Source organism: Crinia signifera, chromosome 5 (genome assembly GCF_055691185.1).
Source record: "Crinia signifera chromosome 5, ASM5569118v1, whole genome shotgun sequence".
In the NCBI taxonomy this organism is placed as follows: Eukaryota; Metazoa; Chordata; class Amphibia; order Anura; family Myobatrachidae; genus Crinia; species Crinia signifera.
Window position 1 is genome coordinate 176,206,758 of NC_139221.1, and position 25,767 is coordinate 176,232,524.

Consider the following 25,767-nt stretch of genomic DNA (forward strand, 5'->3'; position numbering starts at 1 on the left):
GTGCATTGCATTAAACAAGTCCACTGAGTGTCCCAAAATGGCCGGCCTGCCTGCTTTCATCCATCAATTGTTCTAAATTTTTCATTACCCAATGAGCTGAGGTGGAGTCTTAGCCAGTGGTACCATCAGGGAGGTGTGTAAAGCACTTTAGGCTAGACAGCCAATCAGCTGCCAGCTTCCATCTGTCAATCAAATACAGCAGCCAATCAGAAAGCTGCCCATTGATCAGCAGGCCCTTTATGACATCACAGAAAGACTCTCAGAACTATCTGTGCATGTCTAATTGCTGGCTGTCAGTTGGGTGGGTGGGTGGCAGAGGGAGGGGATGTCTGTCTCGTTTCTCCTGAAAATTGCGCTTTTTCTGCGTTTACGGGAAAAGTTGAGATCCGACGCGCAAAAGTGGGGTATCGTAGAAATCACCGTTTAAAGATGCACATTTCTGCCCCCCCCCAAAAATGGGCATTTCAAATGAGAAATGAGTCCAATGAACAAAATAGGGTGAATAAGTATGTATTTCAGGGGTGAGTTAGCAGGTTATTGGGGAAGTAAGTCCTGATATTTTTGGAGGTTGCAGGGGCCACTACACCATTCAAAATAGGCGGGCTTTAGCATATGCAGTTAGGCCCCGTAGGTTGATTTTAGCTAAAAAGTGCCCCAAACACTCAAACGGGCTTGTATCTGGGAAGGGAAAATATGGGAAACATGACTTAGACAGCAAATGATACACTGTATGCCATGTTTCCAAATTTTTATGCACAGTGGTTACAGCATGAAGCGAATGCATGTGAATATACAAAGGTGCATTGCATTAAACAAGTCCAATGAGCGTCCCAAAATGGCCGGCCTGCCTGCTTTCATCCATCAATTGTTCTAAATTTTTCATTACCCAATGAGCTGAGGTGGAGTCTTAGCCAGTGGTACCATCAGGGAGCTGTGTAAAGCACTTTAGGCTAGACAGCCAATCAGCTGCCAGCTTCCATCTGTCAATCAAATACAGCAGCCAATCAGAAAGCTGCCCATTGATCAGCAGGCCCTTTATGACATCACAAACAGACCCTCAGAACTATCTGTGCATGTCTAATGGCTGGCTGTCAGTTGGGCGGGTGGGTGGCAGAGGGAGGGGATGTCTGTCTCGTTTCTCCTGAAAATTGCGTTTTTTCTGCGTTTACGGGAAAAGTTGAGGTCCGACGCGCAAAAGTGGGGTATCGTAGAAATCACATTTTAAAGACGCACATTTCTGGCCCCCCAAAAATGAGCATTTCAAATGAGAAATGAGTCCAATGAACAAAATAGGGTGAATAAGTATGTATTTCAGGGGTGAGTTAGCAGATTATTGGGGAAGTAAGTCCTGATATTTTTGGAGGTTGCAGGGGCCACTACACCATTCAAAATAGGCAGGTTTTAGCATATGCAGTTAGGCCCCGTAGGATGATTTTAGCTAAAAAGTGCCCCAAACACTCAAACGGGCTTGTATCTGGGAAGGGAAAATATGGGAAACATGACTTAGACAGAAAATGATACACTGTATGCCATGTTTCCAAATTTTTATGCACAGTGGTTACAGCATGAAGCGAATGCATGTGAATATACAAAGGTGCATTGCATTAAACAAGTCCACTGAGTGTCCCAAAATGGCTGGCCTGCCTGCTTTCATCCATCAATTGTTCTAAATGTTTCATTACCCAATGAGCTGAGGTGGAGTCTTAGCCAGTGGTACCATCAGGGAGGTGTGTAAAGCACTTTAGGCTAGACAGCCAATCAGCTGCCAGCTTCCATCTGTCAATCAAATACAGCAACCAATCAGAAAGCTGCCCATTGATCAGCAGGCCCTTTATGACATCACAGACAGACCCTCAGAACTATCTGTGCATGTCTAATTGCTGGCTGTCAGTTGGGCGGGTGGGTGGCATAGGGGGGGGATGTCTGTCTCGTTTCTCCTGAAAATTGCAGTTTTTCTGCGTTTACGGGAAAAGTTGAGGTCCGACGCGCAAAAGTGGGGTATCGTAGAAATCACCTTTTAAAGTCGCACATTTCCGGCCCCCCAAAAATGGGCATTTCAAATGAGAAATGAGTCCAATGAACAAAATAGGGTGAATAAGTATGTATTTCAGGGGTGAGTTAGCAGGTTATTGGGGAAGTAAGTCCTGATATTTTTGGAGGTTGCAGGGGCCACTACACCATTCAAAATAGGCGGGCTTTAGCATATGCAGTTAGGCCCCGTAGGTTGATTTTAGCTAAAAAGTGCCCCAAACACTCAAACGGGCTTGTATCTGGGAAGGGAAAATATGGGAAACATGACTTAGACAGCAAATGATACACTGTTTGCCATGTTTCCAATTTTTTATGCACAGTGGTTACAGCATGAAGCGAATGCATGTGAATATACAAAGATGCATTGCATTAAACATGTCCACTGAGTGTCCCAAAATAACCGGCCTGCCTGCTTTCATCCATCAATTGTTCTAAATTTTTCATTACCCAATGAGCTGAGGTGGAGTCTTAGCCAGTGGTACCATCAGGGAGGTGTGTAAAGCACTTTAGGCTAGACAGCCAATCAGCTGCCAGCTTCCATCTGTCAATCAAATACAGCAGCCAATCAGAAAGCTGCCCATTGATCAGCAGGCCCTTTATGACATCACAGAAAGACCCTCAGAACTATCTGTGCATGTCTAATGGCTGGCTGTCAGTTGGGTGGGTGGGTGGCAGAGGGAGGGGATGTCTGTCTTGTTTCTCCTGAAAATTGCGCTTTTTCTGCGTTTACGGGAAAAGTTGAGGTCCGACGCGCAAAACTGGGGTATCGTAGAAATCACCTTTTAAAGACGCACATTTCTGCCCCCCCAAAAATGGGCATTTCAAATGAGAAATGAGTCCAATGAACAAAATAGGGTGAATAAGTATGTATTTCAGGGGTGAGTTAGCAGGTTATTGGGGAAGTAAGTCCTGATATTTTTGGAGGTTGCAGGGGCCACTACACCATTCAAAATAGGCGGGCTTTAGCATATGCAGTTAGGCCCCGTAGGATGATTTTAGCTAAAAAGTGCCCCAAACACTCAAACGGGCTTGTATCTGGGAAGGGAAAATATGGGAAACATGAATTAGACAGCAAATGATACACTGTTTGCCATGTTTCCAAATTTTTATGCACAGTGGTTACAGCATGAAGCGAATGCATGTGAATATACAAAGGTGCATTGCATTAAACAAGTCCAATGAGCGTCCCAAAATGGCCGGCCTGCCTGCTTTCATCCATCAATTGTTCTAAATTTTTCATTACCCAATGAGCTGAGGTGGAGTCTTAGCCAGTGGTACCATCAGGGAGGTGTGTAAAGCACTTTAGGCTAGACAGCCAATCAGCTGCCAGCTTCCATCTGTCAATCAAATACAGCAGCCAATCAGAAAGCTGCCCATTGATCAGCAGGCCCTTTATGACATCACAAACAGACCCTCAGAACTATCTGTGCATGTCTAATGGCTGGCTGTCAGTTGGGCGGGTGGGTGGCAGAGGGAGGGGATGTCTGTCTCGTTTCTCCTGAAAATTGCGTTTTTTCTGCGTTTACGGGAAAAGTTGAGGTCCGACGCGCAAAAGTGGGGTATCGTAGAAATCACATTTTAAAGACGCACATTTCTGGCCCCCCAAAAATGGGCATTTCAAATGAGAAATGAGTCCAATGAACAAAATAGGGTGAATAAGTATGTATTTCAGGGGTGAGTTAGCAGATTATTGGGGAAGTAAGTCCTGATATTTTTGGAGGTTGCAGGGGCCACTACACCATTCAAAATAGGCAGGTTTTAGCATATGCAGTTAGGCCCCGTAGGATGATTTTAGCTAAAAAGTGCCCCAAACACTCAAACGGGCTTGTATCTGGGAAGGGAAAATATGGGAAACATGACTTAGACAGAAAATGATACACTGTATGCCATGTTTCCAAATTTTTATGCACAGTGGTTACAGCATGAAGCGAATGCATGTGAATATACAAAGGTGCATTGCATTAAACAAGTCCACTGAGTGTCCCAAAATGGCTGGCCTGCCTGCTTTCATCCATCAATTGTTCTAAATGTTTCATTACCCAATGAGCTGAGGTGGAGTCTTAGCCAGTGGTACCATCAGGGAGGTGTGTAAAGCACTTTAGGCTAGACAGCCAATCAGCTGCCAGCTTCCATCTGTCAATCAAATACAGCAACCAATCAGAAAGCTGCCCATTGATCAGCAGGCCCTTTATGACATCACAGACAGACCCTCAGAACTATCTGTGCATGTCTAATTGCTGGCTGTCAGTTGGGCGGGTGGGTGGCATAGGGGGGGGATGTCTGTCTCGTTTCTCCTGAAAATTGCAGTTTTTCTGCGTTTACGGGAAAAGTTGAGGTCCGACGCGCAAAAGTGGGGTATCGTAGAAATCACCTTTTAAAGTCGCACATTTCCGGCCCCCCAAAAATGGGCATTTCAAATGAGAAATGAGTCCAATGAACAAAATAGGGTGAATAAGTATGTATTTCAGGGGTGAGTTAGCAGGTTATTGGGGAAGTAAGTCCTGATATTTTTGGAGGTTGCAGGGGCCACTACACCATTCAAAATAGGCGGGCTTTAGCATATGCAGTTAGGCCCCGTAGGTTGATTTTAGCTAAAAAGTGCCCCAAACACTCAAACGGGCTTGTATCTGGGAAGGGAAAATATGGGAAACATGACTTAGACAGCAAATGATACACTGTTTGCCATGTTTCCAATTTTTTATGCACAGTGGTTACAGCATGAAGCGAATGCATGTGAATATACAAAGATGCATTGCATTAAACATGTCCACTGAGTGTCCCAAAATGGCCGGCCTGCCTGCTTTCATCCATCAATTGTTCTAAATTTTTCATTACCCAATGAGCTGAGGTGGAGTCTTAGCCAGTGGTACCATCAGGGAGGTGTGTAAAGCACTTTAGGCTAGACAGCCAATCAGCTGTCAGCTTCCATCTGTCAATCAAATACAGCAGCCAATCAGAAAGCTGCCCATTGATCAGCAGGCCCTTTATGACATCACAGAAAGACCCTCAGAACTATCTGTGCATGTCTAATGGCTGGCTGTCAGTTGGGTGGGTGGGTGGCAGAGGGAGGGGATGTCTGTCTTGTTTCTCCTGAAAATTGCGCTTTTTCTGCGTTTACGGGAAAAGTTGAGGTCCGACGCGCAAAACTGGGGTATCGTAGAAATCACCTTTTAAAGACGCACATTTCTGCCCCCCCAAAAATGGGCATTTCAAATGAGAAATGAGTCTAATGAACAAAATAGGGTGAATAAGTATGTATTTCAGGGGTGAGTTAGCAGGTTATTGGGGAAGTAAGTCCTGATATTTTTGGAGGTTGCAGGGGCCACTACACCATTCAAAATAGGCAGGCTTTAGCATATGCAGTTAGGCCCCGTAGGATGATTTTAGCTAAAAAGTGCCCCAAACACTCAAACGGGCTTGTATCTGGGAAGGGAAAATATGGGAAACATGAATTAGACAGCAAATGATACACTGTTTGCCATGTTTCCAAATTTTTATGCACAGTGGTTACAGCATGAAGCGAATGCATGTGAATATACAAAGGTGCATTGCATTAAACATGTCCACTGAGTGTCCCAAAATGGCCGGCCTGCCTGCTTTCATCCATCAATTGTTCTAAATTTTTCATTACCCAATGAGCTGAGGTGGAGTCTTAGCCAGTGGTACCATCAGGGAGGTGTGTAAAGCACTTTAGGCTAGACAGCCAATCAGCTGCCAGCTTCCATCTGTCAATCAAATACAGCAGCCAATCAGAAAGCTGCCCATTGATCAGCAGGCCCTTTATGACATCACAGAAAGACCCTCAGAACTATCTGTGCATGTCTAATGGCTGGCTGTCAGTTGGGTGGGTGGGTGGCAGAGGGAGGGGATGTCTGTCTCGTTTCTCCTGAAAATTGCGCTTTTTCTGCGTTTACGGGAAAAGTTGAGGTCCGACGCGCAAAACTGGGGTATCGTAGAAATCACCTTTTAAAGTCGCACATTTCCAGCCCCCCAAAAATGTGCATTTCAAATGAGAAATGAGTCCAATGAACAAAATAGAGTGAATAAGTATGTATTTCAGGGGTGAGTTAGCAGGTTATTGGGGAAGTAAGTCCTGATATTTTTGGAGGTTGCAGGGGCCACTACACCATTTAAAATAGGCAGGTTTTAGCATATGCAGTTAGGCCCTGTAGGATGATTTTAGCTAATAAGTGCCCCAAACACTCAAATGGGCTTGTATCTGGGAAAGGAAAAAATGGGAAACATGACTTAGACACCAAATGATACACTGTTTGCCATGTTTCCAAATTTTTATGCACAGCGGTTACAGCATGAAGCGAATGCATGTGAATATACAAAGGTGCATTTCATTAAACAAGTCCAATGAGCATCCCAAAATGGCCGGCCTGCCTGCTTTCATTCATCAATTGTTCTAAATTTTTCATTTCCCAACGAGCTGAGGTGGAGTCTTAGCCAGTGGTACCATCAGGGAGGTGTGTAAAGCATTTTAGGCTAGACAGCCAATCAGCTGCCAGCTTTCATCTGTCAATCAAATACAGCAGCCAATCAGAAAGCTGCCCATTGATCAGCAGGCCCTTTATGACATCACAAACAGACCCTCAGAACTATCTGTGCATGTCTAATGGCTGGCTGTCAGTTGGGTGGGTGGGTGGCAGAGGGAGGGGATGTCTGTCTCGTTTCTCCTGAAAATTGTGCTTTTTCTGCGTTTACGTGAAAAGTTGAGGTCCGACGCGCAAAAGTGGGGTATCGTAGAAATCACCTTTTAAAGACGCACATTTCTGGCCCCCCAAAAATGGGCATTTCAAATGAGAAATGAGTCCAATGAACAAAATAGGGTGAATAAGTATGTATTTCAGGGGTGAGTTAACAGGTTATTGGGGAAGTAAGTCCTGATATTTTTGGAGGTTGCAGGGGCCACTACACCATTCAAAATAGGCAGGCTTTAGCATATGCAGTTAGGCCCCGTAGGATGATTTTAGCTAAAAAGTGCCCCAAACACTCAAACAGGCTTGTATCTGGGAAGGAAAAATATGGGAAACATGACTTAGACAGCAAATGATACACTGTTTGCCATGTTTACAAATTTTTATGCACAGTGGTTACAGCATGAAGCGAATTCATGTGAATATACAAAGGTGCATTGCATTAAACAAGTCCACTGAGTGTCCCAAAATGGCCGGCCTGCCTGCTTTCATCCATCAATTGTTCTAAATTTTTCATTACCCAATGAGCTGAGGTGGAGTCTTAGCCAGTGGTACCATCAGGGAGGTGTGTAAAGCACTTTAGGCTAGACAGCCAATCAGCTGCCAGCTTCCATCTTTCAATCAAATACAGCAGCCAATCAGAAAGCTGCCCATTGATCAGCAGGCCCTTTATGACATCACAGAAAGACCCTCAGAACTATCTGTGCATGTCTAATGGCTGGCTGTCAGTTGGGCGGGTGGGTGGCAGAGGTAGGGGATGTCTGTCTCGTTTCTCCCTAAAATTGCGGTTTTTCTGCGTTTACGGGAAAAGTTGAGGTCCGACGCGCAAAAGTGGGGTATCGTAGAAATCACCTTTTAAAGACGCACATTTCTGCCCCCCCAAAAATGGGCATTTCAAATGAGAAATGAGTCCAATGAACAAAATAGGGTGAATAAGTATGTATTTCAGGGGTGAGTTAGCAGGTTATTGGGGAAGTAAGTCCTGATATTTTTGGAGGTTGCAGGGGCCACTACACCATTCAAAATAGGCAGGCTTTAGCATATGCAGTTAGGCCCCGTAGGATGATTTTAGCTAAAAAGTGCCCCAAACACTCAAACGGGCTTGTATCTGGGAAGGGAAAATATGGGAAACATGACTTAGACAGCAAATGATACACTGTTTGCCATGTTTCCAAATTTTTATGCACAGTGGTTACAGCATGAAGCGAATGCATGTGAATATACAAAGGTGCATTGCATTAAACATGTCCACTGAGTGTCCCAAAATGGCCGGCCTGCCTGCTTTCATCCATCAATTGTTCTAAATTTTTCATTACCCAATGAGCTGAGGTGGAGTCTTAGCCAGTGGTACCATCAGGGAGGTGTGTAAAGCACTTTAGGCTAGACAGCCAATCAGCTGCCAGCTTCCATCTGTCAATCAAATACAGCAGCCAATCAGAAAGCTGCCCATTGATCAGCAGGCCCTTTATGACATCACAGAAAGACCCTCAGAACTATCTGTGCATGTCTAATGGCTGGCTGTCAGTTGGGTGGGTGGGTGGCAGAGGGAGGGGATGTCTGTCTCGTTTCTCCTGAAAATTGCGCTTTTTCTGCGTTTACGGGAAAAGTTGAGGTCCGACGCGCAAAACTGGGGTATCGTAGAAATCACCTTTTAAAGACGCACATTTCTGCCCCCCCCAAAAATGGGCATTTCAAATGAGAAATGAGTCCAATGAACAAAATAGGGTGAATAAGTATGTATTTCAGGGGTGAGTTAGCAGGTTATTGGGGAAGTAAGTCCTGATATTTTTGGAGGTTGCAGGGCCACTACACCATTCAAAATAGGCAGGCTTGAGCATATGCAGTTAGGCCCCGTAGGATGATTTTAGCTAAAAAGTGCCCCAAACACTCAAACGGGCTTGTATCTGGGAAGGGAAAATATGGGAAACATGACTTAGACAGCAAATGATACACTGTTTGCCATGTTTACAAATTTTTATGCACAGTGGTTACAGCATGAAGCGAATGCATGTGAATATACAAAGGTGCATTGCATTAAACAAGTCCACTGAGTGTCCCAAAATGGCCGGCCTGCCTGCTTTCATCCATCAATTGTTCTAAATTTTTCATTACCCAATGAGCTGAGGTGGAGTCTTAGCCAGTGGTACCATCAGGGAGGTGTGTAAAACACTTTAGGCTAGACAGCCAATCAGCTGCCAGCTTCCATCTTTCAATCAAATACAGCAGCCAATCAGAAAGCTGCCCATTGATCAGCAGGCCCTTTATGACATCACAGAAAGACCCTCAGAACTATCTGTGCATGTCTAATGGCTGGCTGTCAGTTGGGCGGGTGGGTGGCAGAGGGAGGGGTTGTCTGTCTTGTTTCTCCCTAAAATTGCGTTTTTTCTGCGTTTACGGGAAAAGTTGAGGTCCGACGCGCAAAAGTGGGGTATCGTAGAAATCACCTTTTAAAGACGCACATTTCTGCCCCCCCAAAAATGGGCATTTCAAATGAGAAATGAGTCCAATGAACAAAATAGGGTGAATAAGTATGTATTTCAGGGGTGAGTTAGCAGGATATTGGGGAAGTAAGTCCTGATATTTTTGGAGGTTGCAGGGGCCACTACACCATTCAAAATAGGCAGGCTTTAGCATATGCAGTTAGGCCCCGTAGGATGATTTTAGCTAAAAAGTGCCCCAAACACTCAAACGGGCTTGTATCTGGGAAGGGAAAATATGGGAAACATGACTTAGACAGCAAATGATACACTGTTTGCCATGTTTCCAAATTTTTATGCACAGTGGTTACAGCATGAAGCGAATGCATGGGAATATACAAAGGTGCATTGCATTAAACATGTCCACTGAGTGTCCCAAAATGGCCGGCCTGCCTGCTTTCATCCATCAATTGTTCTAAATTTTTCATTACCCAATGAGCTGAGGTGGAGTCTTAGCCAGTGGTACCATCAGGGAGGTGTGTAAAGCACTTTAGGCTAGACAGCCAATCAGCTGCCAGCTTCCATCTGTCAATCAAATACAGCAGCCAATCAGAAAGCTGCCCATTGATCAGCAGGCCCTTTATGACATCACAGAAAGACCCTCAGAACTATCTGTGCATGTCTAATGGCTGGCTGTCAGTTGGGTGGGTGGGTGGCAGAGGGAGGGGATGTCTGTCTCGTTTCTCCTGAAAATTGCGCTTTTTCTGCGTTTACGGGAAAAGTTGAGGTCCGACGCGCAAAACTGGGGTATCGTAGAAATCACCTTTTAAAGACGCACATTTCTGCCCCCCCAAAAATGGGCATTTCAAATGAGAAATGAGTCCAATGAACAAAATAGGGTGAATAAGTATGTATTTCAGGGGTGAGTTAGCAGGTTATTGGGGAAGTAAGTCCTGATATTTTTGGAGGTTGCAGGGCCACTACACCATTCAAAATAGGCAGGCTTGAGCATATGCAGTTAGGCCCCGTAGGATGATTTTAGCTAAAAAGTGCCCCAAACACTCAAACGGGCTTGTATCTGGGAAGGGAAAATATGGGAAACATGACTTAGACCAGGGGTTCTCAAACTGTGCGCCGCGGCTCCCTGGTGTGCCGCGATGCTGTGACAGGGGAGCCGCGGCGCCAGAGTCCCTACACACAAAAGCCGCAGTTAGAAGCGGTAGCGGGTGCCGTCAGTGAGTGACAGGCAGCTCCTGTCACTGTGCGCCGGACGGCCCGGGTGCAGGAGTGAGCGCGGCAGGAGGGGAGGGGGGAGGACTGCCTGCGCTCGCTCCCTCAGGATTGGCTCCCTGGAGGGTGTCAATCAATTGTGCAGCCACTGGACATGGGTAGACTGCACAGGACATCCGGGGCTCCTTGGAGGTGCGTCTGTGTTCCTGTGTGTTTCCTGAAGGCTGCTGCTGATCATATCTGGTGAGTGGCAGTACATTTGACAGTTGGGGGGGGGGGAGGGGGGTTAGGGGGGTTATGTCTGAGTTTGTAAAGCCACACAGTTGCTTTAAGTGCTACGGGGGGGGGGGGGGGGGTGTCTAGGAGGTTTGTAAAAGCCACGCTGTGAGTGCTGGGCTGTGTGCCAGGCCCACAGCAGGGGTGTGATGTCCCTGCTGTCCTTGTCCCTCTTGGTGTCCCTGCCATCCCACTGACTGTCCCTGCTGTCCTAGTCCCTCTTGGTGTCCCTGCCATCCCACTGACTGTCCCTGCTGTCCTAGTAGTAGTAGTACGTTTATTTATTTATAAGGCGCCACAAAGTGTCCGCAGCGCCGTACATAGCAAACAAAAAAAATTACGAGGTAACGTACAGGGTGTGTTGAAAAATGTCCTAGTCCCTCTTGGTGTCCCTGCCGTCCCACTGACTGTCCCTGCCGTCCCTCTTGGTGTCCCTGATGTCCCACTGCCTGTCCCTGCCGTCCCACTTGGTGTCCCTGCTGTCCCACTTGGTGTCCCTGCCATCCTACTGCCTGTCCCTGCCATCCCTCTTGGTGTCCCTGCCGTCCCACTGCCTGTCCCCGCCGTCACTCTGACTGTCCCCGCCGTCACTCTGACTGTCCCCGCCGTCACTCTGACTGTCCATGCCGTCACTCTGACTGTCCATGCCGTCACTCTGACTGTCCATGCCGTCACTCTGACTGTCCCCGCCGTCACTCTGACTGTCCATGCCGTCACTCTGACTGTCCATGCCGTCACTCTGACTGTCCATGCCGTCACTCTGACTGTCCCCGCCGTCACTCTGACTGTCCATGCCGTCACTCTGACTGTCCATGCCGTCACTCTGACTGTCCCCGCCGTCACTCTGACTGTCCATGCCGTCACTCTGACTGTCCATGCCGTCACTCTGACTGTCCATGCCGTCACTCTGACTGTCCATGCCGTCACTCTGACTGTCCCCGCCGTCACTCTGACTGTCCATGCCATCCCACTGACTGTCCCTGCTGTCCTAGTAGTAGTAGTACGTTTATTTATTTATAAGGCGCCACAAAGTGTCCGCAGCGCCGTACATAGCAAACAAAAAAAATTACGAGGTAACGTACAGGGTGTGTTGAAAAATGTCCTAGTCCCTCTTGGTGTCCCTGCCGTCCCACTGACTGTCCCTGCCGTCCCACTGCCTGTCCCTGCCGTCCCTCTTGGTGTCCCTGACATCCCACTGCCTGTCCCTGCCGTCCCACTTGGTGTCCCTGCTGTCCCACTTGGTGTCCCTGCCATCCTACTGCCTTTCCCTGCCATCCCTCTTGGTGTCCCTGCCGTCCCACTGCCTGTCCCCGCCGTCACTCTGACTGTCCCCGCCGTCACTCTGACTGTCCCCGCCGTCACTCTGACTGTCCATGCCGTCACTCTGACTGTCCATGCCGTCACTCTGACTGTCCATGCCGTCACTCTGACTGTCCATGCCGTCACTCTGACTGTCCCCGCCATCACTCTGACTGTCCATGCTGTCACTCTCTCTGTCCTGACCAGAGCCTCCTCTTCACAGCTGCAGAAGCCAATTACAGCTTTTTCCACACCACCGCTGACCACAGCCTCCTCCTTCACACTACCGCCGCTGAATCCAGCCTCCTTCTCCACACTACCGCCGCTGAACCCAGCCTCATCTGCAAGGTATTATACATGTGGGGCATAACATGTAATGGGCATTACGGTGTGGTGTCGTGTAATAGGTATTATGGTGTGTGGCATTATGTGTAATGGACATTATGGTGTGTGGCGTCATGTGTAATGGGCATTGCGCTCCTATTGTCATGTAGCTACTCCTCAAGCTTTGTGTCACCACACCCCCCTCATGCCATGTGTCCACACCTACAGCGTGTGCTTTGAGTACCACCAAGAAAAATGTACTTGTTGCACCACTGGGTATGTGAGCTACAGTGCTATAAGTGACTTTTACAAGCTGGCAAAGGGGGGTTGTCTAGGTGCTGCTTAATAGGGCACTTAGCATTCTTGCCTTTTCTGCATTGATGTACAGATTTCCACCTTCTGAGATGGTGAATCTGAACGCCATGGAGTAGAAAGCATTACTTTCCATTCCTTCATGAATCACACTCGCCATACTAAAGTATGGTGATGCGATTCAGACGCAGGGCTGGAGTACCACTGGAGAAGTCTAAGCCACTCTATACTTACAGTCAGGATGCCGGCAGTCAGGATTTTGGAATTGGCATATCTGTTGATGTCAGTATTCCAGTATCCTGCCTGCTTTCACAAGTAAAATCACATTTGCCTAGTCAGGTAGGAACAACAGTGCAAGGGTTTCCGGTGGCTTAAAAGGGCTGACCCAGTTTATGCATATTCCTACCAATCGTACCAAACCTGTACTTTATTATTTATAGAAGGCGATTTTTGGTGTCAATCCCATTTTAAGCAAAATCGATAAATGAGGTACCATTGTAAGATTAAGTTCTCTGCTTCTGACGAATTGTTAATTTGCAATTGCACATTGTATTTTTTGTTTGAAATCTATGTTAAAAATTTACTTTTGGCCCCTAGAGTTCTTTCCCTGGTTGCGTCGATATGTCACGGCTAACAGGGCCTTCACACGTAGTGTTTTAGGGGCATTTTGTAAGTGATCTCACTAGATTGCTTACAAAATACCATAGTGATAGTGATGCATTGACCTGCACGCCGATATTGCCCAGTGATTAATATCCACCATGTGGGATATTAATCGGTCAGGGCCAGTGTTTGCTGTGTGCTGAGCAATCTTACTGAGCGATCTAGCATCAGTCAGTACGCTTACCTGCATCTCCCCGTGTGTAGGCCCCTTAAGAGGATCAGTTTTGCTCAGCTACTCGAAATGGCTACAAATTAACTGTCTTTTCTTTCATCCTACTACAAACCACCAACCTCGCTATAACACCTAGTTACCTATATTTGTATGCTAAGCAACTGCGTATGATCCATTGCTCAGCCTTAATTGTGTGACTAAATTATCAGTAAGGGGGTGTATGGATTTTATAATTGTAACCTGTAGCATTTCCCCTGTTTTTATGGTGTTGCTTTTTGGAAGCACAATTTACAGTAACTTATCGGATAGAAGCTACAAAGGATTTGCCTTCAACTTAAATTCATTTATTGTGATTGCTCCAGTACAGAATTATTTTGTTGCACAAAAAATGGAAAGGTTTTTGAACACTGGAAAGAAGACTGGTAGTGAAGAAAAGGATGAAGAACCACAGACCAGTGGTGCAGTTGGAAAGAAAAGGAAACATCGCAGATACGACGATTCTTATCTAGACATCGGTTTTACATCTGTAGATGTCAACCATGAAGAGCGTCCACAGTGTGTACTTTGCCTGAAGATATTATCAGCAGAAAGCATGATTCCAAGCAAACTAAGACGCCATTTGGAGACAAATCACCCTAACATGGCTAAGAAACCGCGTGATTTCTTCATCAGAAAGCTAAAAGAATTAAAAGAACAAAAAGGCTCATTTTTTAAGCAAGCATCCATACCAAGCAATGCTTTGCTTGCATCCTACAAGGTGGCACATAGAATTGCGATGTGTAAAAAGCCTCACACCATCGCAGAAGAACTGATTCTACCGGCTGCAGTGGATTTGGTTAACATTATGGTTGGGGAATCAGCTGGAAAACTGCTTTCGAAGGTACCTTTATCAAACAGTACCATCAGTCGCAGAATCCAACATATGGCTGAAGATCTACAGGACCAGTTAATTGAAAAAATGAAAGGGAAGGATTTTGCACTGCAACTAGATGAGGCAACAGACAGCAATAAGGATGCTCATCTGATTTGCTACACACGCTTTATAGATTGTGGCAATATTGTGGAAGACCTTCTCTTTTGTAAAACTATAACCGCCGGTATAAAGGCACAAGACTTGTTTCAGATCATTGACACTTTTATGAGTGAAAACCAGTTAGACTGGACAAAGTGCTGTGGTGTCTGTACTGATGGTGGCCGTTCTATGTCTGGCTGTTACGGAGGATTGCAGGCACTCATACGAAGCAAAGCTGCTGATGCACTGTGGACCCACTGCATTATCCACAGGGAAGCACTTGCATCAAGGCATCTGAGTCCTCCACTGAATGCAGTGATGGAAAGTGTATTGAAAGCTGTTAATTTTATAAAGACTCGGCCACAGAAGGCAAGGTTTTTTAGAAAAATGTGTGAGGATATGGGCTCTGAGCACACATCTTTGTTGTACTACTGCAGCTCACGATGGCTCTCCCGTGGCAATGTACTTTCTCGTGTTTATAGATTACACCAGGAACTCTACTCCTATCTTGCTGAGGAAGAACACGAGTGTGCCAATAATTACTTGGATACCGGGTTTTTGTCCAAGTTAGCCTACCTTTGTGATATCTTTGACAAACTGAATGCACTGAATCTCTCACTGCAGGGAAACAACACCCACATTCTGAAACTCTCAGAGAAGGTATCAGCATTCAGGAAAAAATTGTTTCTTTGGAGAAGAAAAGTAAATGAAGACTGTTACGATGACTGTTTCCCCATGTTGCATCAGTTTGTTACATCCAATGATGTTTGTTTGACACATGAACTTAAATCAGTTTTTGAGCAGCACCTAAAAAACCTCAGTGACTGGTTTGAAAAATATTTTCCTGAAAATATGGAAAAGTTTGTATGGATCCAAGATCCATTCAATACTAGCGCCCCAACAGAATTTACTTCTGTAGAAGAAGAAAAACTAATTGAGCTTTCCTGTGACAAGACCTTGAAAGTAAAATTCAGCAGCATGGGACTTCAAGAATTTTGGATATCCATTAAAGATAAATATCCGATGCTCAGTGCTAAAGCACAACAAATCCTTGTTCCTTTTGCCACAACATATTTGTGTGAAGCCGGGTTTTCAGCAGTTGCTGTAATTAAAAGCAAGTATCGTTCAAAAATCAATGTGGAACAGGAAATGAGGGTGGCCGTGTCCAAGCTGATCCCAAGGTTTGAAAAGTTGTGTAGTGCACAACAGGCTCACTTATCCCATTATTAAGTGTTGTCATTGTTGATCACTCTTTAATAAATGTTATTGTTGTTTATTTTGTTTGATATTATTCCTGTTAACGAGTGCTGTCAATTGTTCTTTGAAAGAAATCAAATTAAAGAAATATATTTTTTTCTTGAATTTATGTTTATTATTTTTACAAGCAAGCTAATAATAATTTTAGCATTGTTTTATTCCAACTACTTTAAAAAAGGGACAGTTCGGTAATTATTTTGGCTTAGGGGTGCCTTGAAAACGTCATGGAGACCCAAAGGGTGCCTTGGACTGAAAAAGTTTGGGAACCACTGACTTAGACAGCAAATGATACACTGTTTGCCATGTTTACAAATTTTTATGCACAGTGGTTACAGCATGAAGCGAATGCATGTGAATATACAAAGGTGCATTGCATTAAACAAGTCCACTGAGTGTCCCAAAATGGCCGGCCTGCCTGCTTTCATCCATCAATTGTTCTAAATTTTTCATTACCCAATGAGCTGAGGTGGAGTCTTAGCCAGTGGTACCATCAGGGAGGTGTGTAAAGCACTTTAGGCTAGACAGCCAATCAGCTGCCAGCTTCCATCTTTCAATCAAATACAGCAGCCAATCAGAAAGCTGCCCATTGATCAGCAGGCCTTTTATGACATCACAGAAAGACCCTCAGAACTATCTGTGCATGTCTAATGGCTGGCTGTCAGTTGGGCGGGTGGGTGGCAGAGGGAGGGGATGTCTGTCTTGTTTCTCCCTAAAATTGCGGTTTTTCTGCGTTTACGGGAAAAGTTGAGGTCCGACGCGCAAAAGTGGGGTATCGTAGAAATCAACTTTTAAAGACGCACATTTCTGTCCCCCCAAAAATGGGCATTTCAAATGAGAAATGAGTCCAATGAACAAAATAGGGTGAATAAGTATGTATTTCAGGCGTGAGTTAGCAGGTTATTGGGGAAGTAAGTCCTGATATTTTTGGAGCTTGCAGGGGCCACTACACCATTCAAAATAGGCAGGCTTTAGCATATGCAGTTAGGCCCCGTAGGTTGATTTTAGCTAAATGTGCCCCAAACACTCAAACGGGCTTGTATCTGGGAAGGGAAAATATGGGAAACATGACTTAGACAGCAAATGATACACTGTATGCCATGTTTCCAAATTTGTATGCACAGTGGTTACAGCATGAAGCGAATGCATGTGAATATACAAAAGGTGCATTGCATTAAACATGTCCACTGAGTGTCCCAAAATGGCCGGCCTGCCTGCTTTCATCCATCAATTGTTCTAAATTTTTCATTACCCAATGAGCTGAGGTGGAGTCTTAGCCAGTGGTACCATCAGGGAGGTGTGTAAAGCACTTTAGGCTAGACAGCCAATCAGCTGCCAGCTTCCATCTGTCAATCAAATACAGCAGCCAATCAGAAAGCTGCCCATTGATCAGCAGGCCCTTTATGACATCACAGAAAGACCCTCAGAACTATCTGTGCATGTCTAGTGGCTGGCTGTCAGTTGGGTGGGTGGGTGGCAGAGGGAGGGGATGTCTGTCTCGTTTCTCCTGAAAATTGCGCTTTTTCTGCGTTTACGGGAAAAGTTGAGGTCCGACGCGCAAAACTGGGGTATTGTAGAAATCACCTTTTAAAGACGCACATTTCTGCCCCCCCAAAAATGGGCATTTCAAATGAGAAATGAGTCCAATGAACAAAATAGGGTGAATAAGTATGTATTTCAGGGTTGAGTTAGCAGGTTATTGGGGAAGTAAGTCCTGATATTTTTGGAGGTTGCAGGGCCACTACACCATTCAAAATAGGCAGGCTTTAGCATATGCAGTTAGGCCCCGTAGGATGATTTTAGCTAAAAAGTGCCCCAAACACTCAAACGGGCTTGTATCTGGGAAGGGAAAATATGGGAAACATGACTTAGACAGCAAATGATACACTGTTTGCCATGTTTACAAATTTTTATGCACAGTGGTTACAGCATGAAGCGAATGCATGTGAATATACAAAGGTGCATTGCATTAAACAAGTCCACTGAGTGTCCCAAAATGGCCGGCCTGCCTGCTTTTATCCATCAATTGTTCTAAATTTTTCATTACCCAATGAGCTGAGGTGGAGTCTTAGCCAGTGGTACCATCAGGGAGGTGTGTAAAGCACTTTAGGCTAGACAGCCAATCAGCTGCCAGCTTCCATCTGTCAATCAAATACAGCAGCCAATCAGAAAGCTGCCCATTGATCAGCAGGCCCTTTATGACATCACAGAAAGACCCTCAGAACTATCTGTGCATGTCTAATGGCTGGCTGTCAGTTGGGCGGGTGGGTGGCAGAGGGAGGGGATGTCTGTCTCGTTTCTCCCTAAAATTGCGGTTTTTCTGAGTTTACGGGAAAAGTTGAGGTCCGACGCGCAAAAGTGGGGTATCGTAGAAATCACCTTTTAAAGACGCACATTTCTGCCCCCCCCCCAAAAATGGGCATTTCAAATGAGAAATGAGTCCAATGAACAAAATAGGGTGAATAAGTATGTATTTCAGGGGTGAGTTAGCAGGTTATTGGGGAAGTAAGTTCTGATATTTTTGGAGGTTGCAGGGGTCACTACACCATTCAAAATAGGCAGGCTTTAGCATATGCAGTTAGGCCCCGTAGGTTGATTTTAGCTAAAAAGTGCCCCAAACACTGAAACGGGCTTGTATCTGGGAAGGGAAAATATGGGAAACATGACCTAGACAGCAAATGATACACTGTATGCCATGTTTCCAAATTTTTATGCACAGTGGTTACAGCATGAAGCGAATGCATGTGAATATACAAAGGTGCATTGCATTAAACAAGTCCAATGAGCGTCCCAAAATGGCCGGCCTGCCTGCTTTCATCCATCAATTGTTCTAAATTTTTCATTACCCAATGAGCTGAGGTGGAGTCTTAGCCAGTGGTACCATCAGGGAGGTGTGTAAAGCACTTTAGGCTAGACAGCCAATCAGCTGCCAGCTTCCATCTGTCAATCAAATACAGCAGCCAATCAGAAAGCTGCCCATTGATCAGCAGGCCCTTTATGACATCACAGAAAGACCCTCAGAACTATCTGTGCATGTCTAATGGCTGGCTGTCAGTTGGGCAGGTGGGTGGCAGAGGGAGGGGATGTCTGTCTCGTTTCTCCTGAAAATTGCGCTTTTTCTGCGTTTACGGGAAAAGTTGAGGTCCGACGCGCAAAAGTGGGGTATCGTAGAAATCACCTTTTAAAGACGCACATTTCTGCCCCCCCCAAAAATGGGCATTTCAAATGAGAAATGAGTCCAATGAACAAAATAGGGTGAATAAGTATGTATTTCAGGGGTGAGTTAGCAGGTTATTGGGGAAGTAAGTCCTGATATTTTTGGAGGTTGCAGGGCCACTACACCATTCAAATTTTGCAGGCTTTAGCATATGCAGTTAGGCCCCGTAGGATGATTTTAGCTAAAAAGTGCCCCAAACACTCAAACGGGCTTGTATCTGGGAAGGGAAAATATGGGAAACATGACTTAGACAGCAAATGATACACTGTTTGCCATGTTTACAAATTTTTATGCACAGTGGTTACAGCATGAAGCGAATGCATGTGAATATACAAAGGTGCATTGCATTAAACAAGTCCACTGAGTGTCCCAAAATGGCCGGCCTGCCTGCTTTCATCCATTATTTGTTCTAAATTTTTCATTACCCAATGAGCTGAGGTGGAGTCTTAGCCAGTGGTACCATCAGGGAGGTGTGTAAAGCACTTTAGGCTAGACAGCCAATCAGCTGCCAGCTTCCATCTCTCAATCAAATACAGCAGCCAATCAGAAAGCTGCCCATTGATCAGCAGGCCATTTATGACATCACAGAAAGACCCTCAGAACTATCTGTGCATGTCTAATGGCTGGCTGTCAGTTGGGCGGGTGGGTGGCAGAGGGAGGGGATGTCTGTCTCGTTTCTCCCTAAAATTGCGGGTTTTCTGCGTTTACGGGAAAAGTTGAGATCCGACGCGCAAAAGTGGGTTATCGTAGAAATCACCTTTTAAAGACGCACATTTCTGGCCCCCCAAAAATGGGCATTTCAAATGAGAAATGAGTCCAATGAACAAAATAGGATGAATAAGTATGTATTTCAGGGGTGAGTTAGCAGGTTATTGGGGAAGTAAGTCCTGATATTTTTGGAGGTTGCAGGGGCCACTACACCATTCAAAATAGGCAGGCTTTAGCATATGCAGTTAGGCCCTGTAGGATGATTTTAGCTAAAAAGTGCCCCAAACACTCAAACGGGCTTGCATCTGGGAAGGGAAAATATGGGAAACATGACTTAGACACCAAAAGATTCACTAAATGCCATGTTTCCAAATTTTTATGCACAGTGGTTACAGCATGAAGCAAATGCATGTGAATATACAAAGGTGCATTGCATTAAACAAGTCCAATGAGCGTCCCAAAATGGCCTGCCTGCCTGCTTTCATCCATCAATTGTTCTAAATTTTTCATTACCCAATGAGCTGAGGTGGAGTCTTAGCCAGTGGTACCATCAGGGAGGTGTGTAATGCACTTTAGGCTAGACAGCCAATCAGCTGCCAGCTTCCATCTGTCAATCAAATACAGCAGCCAATCAGAAAGCTGCCCATTGATCAGCAGGCCCTTTATGACATCACAGAAAGACCCTCAGAACTATCTGTGCATGTCTAGTGGCTGGCTGTCAGTTGGGTGGGTGGGTGGCAGAGGGAGGGGATGTCTGTCTCGTTTCTCCGGAAAATTGCGCTTTTTCTGCGTTTACGGGAAAAGTTGAGGTCCGACGCGCAAAACTGGGGTATTGTAGAAATCACCTTTTAAAGACGCACATTTCTGCCCCCCCAAAAAAGGGCATTTCAAATGAGAAATGAGTCCAATGAACAAAATAGGGTGAATAAGTATGTATTTCAGGGTTGAGTTAGCAGGTTATTGGGGAAGTAAGTCCTGATATTTTTGGAGGTTGCAGGGCCACTACACCATTCAAAATAGGCAGGCTTTAGCATATGCAGTTAGGCCCCGTAGGATGATTTTAGCTAAAAGGTGCCCCAAACACTCAAACGGGCTTGTATCTGGGAAGGGAAAATATGGGAAACATGACTTAGACAGCAAATGATACACTGTTTGCCATGTTTACAAATTTTTATGCACAGTGGTTACAGCATGAAGCGAATGCATGTGAATATACAAAGGTGCATTGCATTAAACAAGTCCACTGAGTGTCCCAAAATGGCCGGCCTGCCTGCTTTCATCCATCAATTGTTCTAAATTTTTCATTACCCAATGAGCTGAGGTGGAGTCTTAGCCAGTGGTACCATCAGGGAGGTGTGTAAAGCACTTTAGGCTAGACAGCCAATCAGCTGCCAGCTTCCATCTGTCAATCAAATACAGCAGCCAATCAGAAAGCTGCCCATTGATCAGCAGGCCCTTTATGACATCACAGAAAGACCCTCAGAACTATCTGTGCATGTCTAATTGCTGGCTGTCAGTTGGGCAGGTGGGTGGCATAGGGGGGGATGTCTGTCTCGTTTCTCCTGAAAATTGCAGTTTTTCTGCGTTTACGGGAAAAGTTGAGGTCCGACGCGCAAAAGATGCCCTGAGGAAGATCTGCGAAGCGTACGCCGGCCACACAGCCGTGCGGTCGCTTCACATGCATACCCCTTTTTGTGCCTAAAGGGTTGCCCTGAGGAAGATCTGCGAAGCGTACGCCGGCCACACAGCCGTGCGGTCGCTTCACATGCATACCCCTTTTTGTGCCTAAGGGTTGCCCTGAGGAAGATCTGCGAAGCGTACGCCGGCCACACAGCCGTGCGGTCGCTTCACATGCATACCCCTTTTTGTGCCTAGGGTTGCCCTGAGGAAGATCTGCGAAGCATACGCCGGCCACACAGCCGTGCGGTCGCTTCACATGCATACCCCTTTTTGTGCCTAGGGTTGCCCTGAGGAAGATCTGCGAAGCGTACGCCGGCCACACAGCCGTGCGGTCGCTTCACATGCATACCCCTTTTTGTGCCTGAAATACAGTCCTTTTTAGGACTCCTATTCAAACGATTCCGTGTCTGCTAATACTAGTCCTTATCAGGACTCTAATGTCATAATGCTGTGTGTTTGCGGTGCCCGAATATGCCTCTAGCCTACTGGTGAATTAAATCACCCCTGGGACTCTGCCGAGTACCCTTAACATATATCGGGTCTGACGCGCCATCCGTGTCTGCTAATACTAGTCCTTATCAGGACTCTAATGTCATAATGCTGTGTGTTTGCGGTGCCCGAATATGCCTCTAGCCCACTGGTGAATTAAATCACCCCTGGGATTCTGCCGAGTACCCTTAACAATTATCGGGTCTGATGCGCCATCGCATATGGCAATATCCATATGAATAGCCTATGTTTAGTAATTAAAACTGAGTGACAGTTTATATACCTAACATTTCCTGCGCTACTCTGGAGCATATTATTAAACATCACACTAATTGATTGTTGGCTCGATGAGCCCAGAACCGTTCAGACCATTGATTAAATCAGCACCCATTTATTGTGCAGTATGTACGCGACAACCACTATGTGTAGCAATAGCTACGGCAACTAACAGCAGTTAATAAATTGACAAACTGTATTAAATTGTGTATCTAATTAATGTGTATGTATGAAGGAGTACACTAATTCATGAAATAAATAATAATGGGATATTACTGATGAAACAGTGCTTTAACATATGCAAACGGACTATAATAAATGAGGGGACCCATTTGGGATATTTCTCCCCTTGTAAGATAGACCGCATAGGACATGTTCACAAATAGAACAGTCCAATAATCTCTACTTGTGACCACGTATAGGAGGGGACCCTGTGGGACATTATACCCCCCCAATTTTGAACCAGATTCACAGACCAATTAATCGGTCAGTGTGTAGTAAGGTGATTGGATCTACGGTCCTAATAAGATTCTCCGGTATATAAAAACATACCATCAGTATCCCACGTGAGAGGGGACCCGTGAGGGGCACAAATTCCCCCGATTAGATACTCAGACCGCACGGACTTTTATGTGCGAGTGAGATAGTGCAAAAACTAACTAATCTGGGAATATATGTAAGGAGGGACCCTACAGGGGCAATATCTCCCCCACACAAACCCCAGTTTGCACTCACTCTTTGTCTTATATACTCCACACGGAATAAGGTCATACACACCAGGAGATTTGGAAATTGGATCAATTCCAACTCCAACAAACAATAAGATCATTTTTGTCTGTTTACAATCCAATTACTGCCGCTAATACTGGCATATATCCAGAGACACCACCATACTCAGCTAATTCCCAGACACGGATAGGCACACATAGAAGGATCACCTTATACTTAACCTCGATAACCCCACCCGCCGTTTTCTGCAATATAGGCCAATTTGAGCCATCAGAGACGGTTCAAGGGTGATAAATAAGAGGTATTAATAGGAGAAGTGATCAATAAAATAGGAGGTATTGCATGTCCAACCGCACGTGCATCTTTTAAAACCACTGTATTCACTGTTTAATGTTTTATGTTAGTTTGTATATTTCGCAGTTTTAAATGAACCTAATAAAAGGTATTTTTTATGAGTCAAAAATTAATTTCTTTTCTGGTGCACCACACCTGTGACAATCCCTATTCTCTCCCAAACTATATTCTGCCTAACCATTGTCCGTGGTCGAACCCCTGCATTCCTATTGAACACCCAACAATATCAATACTTACAGGGGGCCTAATTCAATATGATATAACTCCAATGATTAAGTCTTGTGCGATTGTACCCCCAAAAAATCCTATTTTGACATCACAGAAAGACCCTCAGAACTATCTGTGCATGTCTAATGGCTGGCTGTCAGTTGGGCGGGTGGGTGGCAGAGGGAGGGGATGTCTGTCTCGTTTCTCCCTAAAATTGCGGTTTTTCTGAGTTTACGGGAAAAGTTGAGGTCCGACGCGCAAAAGTGGGGTATCGTAGAAATCACCTTTTAAAGACGCACATTTCTGGCCCCCCCAAAAATGGGCATTTCAAATGAGAAATGAGTCCAATGAACAAAATAGGGTGAATAAGTATGTATTTCAGGGGTGAGTTAGCAGGTTATTGGGGAAGTAAGTTCTGATATTTTTGGAGGTTGCAGGGGTCACTACACCATTCAAAATAGGCAGGCTTTAGCATATGCAGTTAGGCCCCGTAGGTTGATTTTAGCTAAAAAGTGCCCCAAACACTGAAACGGGCTTGTATCTGGGAAGGGAAAATATGGGAAACATGACCTAGACAACAAATGATACACTGTTTGCCATGTTTCCAAATTTTTATGCACAGTGGTTACAGCATGAAGCGAATGCATGTGAATATACAAAGGTGCATTGCATTAAACAAGTCCAATGAGCGTCCCAAAATGGCCGGCCTGCCTGCTTTCATCCATCAATTGTTCTAAATTTTTCATTACCCAATGAGCTGAGGTGGAGTCTTAGCCAGTGGTACCATCAGGGAGGTGTGTAAAGCACTTTAGGCTAGACAGCCACTCAGCTGCCAGCTTCCATCTGTCAATCAAATACAGCAGCCAATCAGAAAGCTGCCCATTGATCAGCAGGCCCTTTATGACATCACAGAAAGACCCTCAGAACTATCTGTGCATGTCTAATGGCTGGCTGTCAGTTGGGCGGGTGGGTGGCAGAGGGAGGGGATGTCTGTCTCGTTTCTCCTGAAAATTGCGCTTTTTCTGCGTTTACGGGAAAAGTTGAGGTCCAACGCGCAAAAGTGGGGTATCGTAGAAATCACCTTTTAAAGACGCACATTTCTGCCGCCCCAAAAATGGGCATTTCAAATGAGAAATGAGTCCAATGAACAAAATAGGGTGAATAAGTATGTATTTCAGGGGTGAGTTAGCAGGTTATTGGGGAAGTAAGTCCTGATATTTTTGGAGGTTGCAGGGCCACTACACCATTCAAAATAGGCAGGCTTTAGCATATGCAGTTAGGCCCCGTAGGATGATTTTAGCTAAAAAGTGCCCCAAACACTCAAACGGGCTTATATCTGGGAAGGGAAAATATGGGAAACATGACTTAGACACCAAATGATACACTGTTTGCCATGTTTACAAATTTTTATGCACAGTGGTTACAGCATGAAGCGAATGCATGTGAATATACAAAGGTGCATTGCATTAAACAAGTCCACTGAGTGTCCCAAAATGGCCGGCCTGCCTGCTTTCATCCATCAATTGTTCTAAATTTTTCATTACCCAATGAGCTGAGGTGGAGTCTTAGCCAGTGGTACCATCAGGGAGGTGTGTAAAGCACTTTAGGCTAGACAGCCAATCAGCTGCCAGCTTCCATCTGTCAATCAAATACAGCAGCCAATCAGAAAGCTGCCCATTGATCAGCAGGCCCTTTATGACATCACAGAAAGACCCTCAGAACTATCTGTGCATGTCTAATGGCTGGCTGTCAGTTGGGCGGGTGGGTGGCAGAGGGAGGGGATGTCTGTCTCGTTTCTCCCTAAAATTGCGGTTTTTCTGCGTTTACGGGAAAAGTTGAGATCCGACGCGCAAAAGTGGGGTATCGTAGAAATCACCTTTTAAAGACGCACATTTCTGGCCCCCCAAAAATGGGCATTTCAAATGAGAAATGAGTCCAATGAACAAAATAGGATGAATAAGTATGTATTTCAGGGGTGAGTTAGCAGGTTATTGGGGAAGTAAGTCCTGATATTTTTGGAGGTTGCAGGGGCCACTACACCATTCAAAATAGGCAGGCTTTAGCATATGCAGTTAGGCCCTGTAGGATGATTTTAGCTAAAAAGTGCCCCAAACACTCAAACGGGCTTGCATCTGGGAAGGGAAAATATGGGAAACATGACTTAGACACCAAAAGATTCACTAAATGCCATGTTTCCAAATTTTTATGCACAGTGGTTACAGCATGAAGCGAATGCATGTGAATATACAAAGGTGCATTGCATTAAACAAGTCCAATGAGCGTCCCAAAATGGCCGGCCTGCCTGCTTTCATCCATCAATTGTTCTAAATTTTTCATTACCCAATGAGCTGAGGTGGAGTCTTAGCCAGTGGTACCATCAGGGAGGTGTGTAATGCACTTTAGGCTAGACAGCC

General features: G+C 45.3%; 1 protein-coding gene across 1 annotated transcript; it reads left to right on the forward strand.

Moving 5' to 3' along the window:
- The first annotated feature begins 13,689 nt into the window (after positions 1–13,689).
- Positions 13,690–15,669, forward strand: LOC146005764 (protein FAM200A-like). The gene has a single exon (XM_083145191.1). The coding sequence runs from the start codon at positions 13,690–13,692 to the stop codon at positions 15,667–15,669; it is 1,980 nt and encodes a 659-aa protein (XP_083001317.1).
- Positions 15,670–25,767: the final 10,098 nt, after the last annotated feature.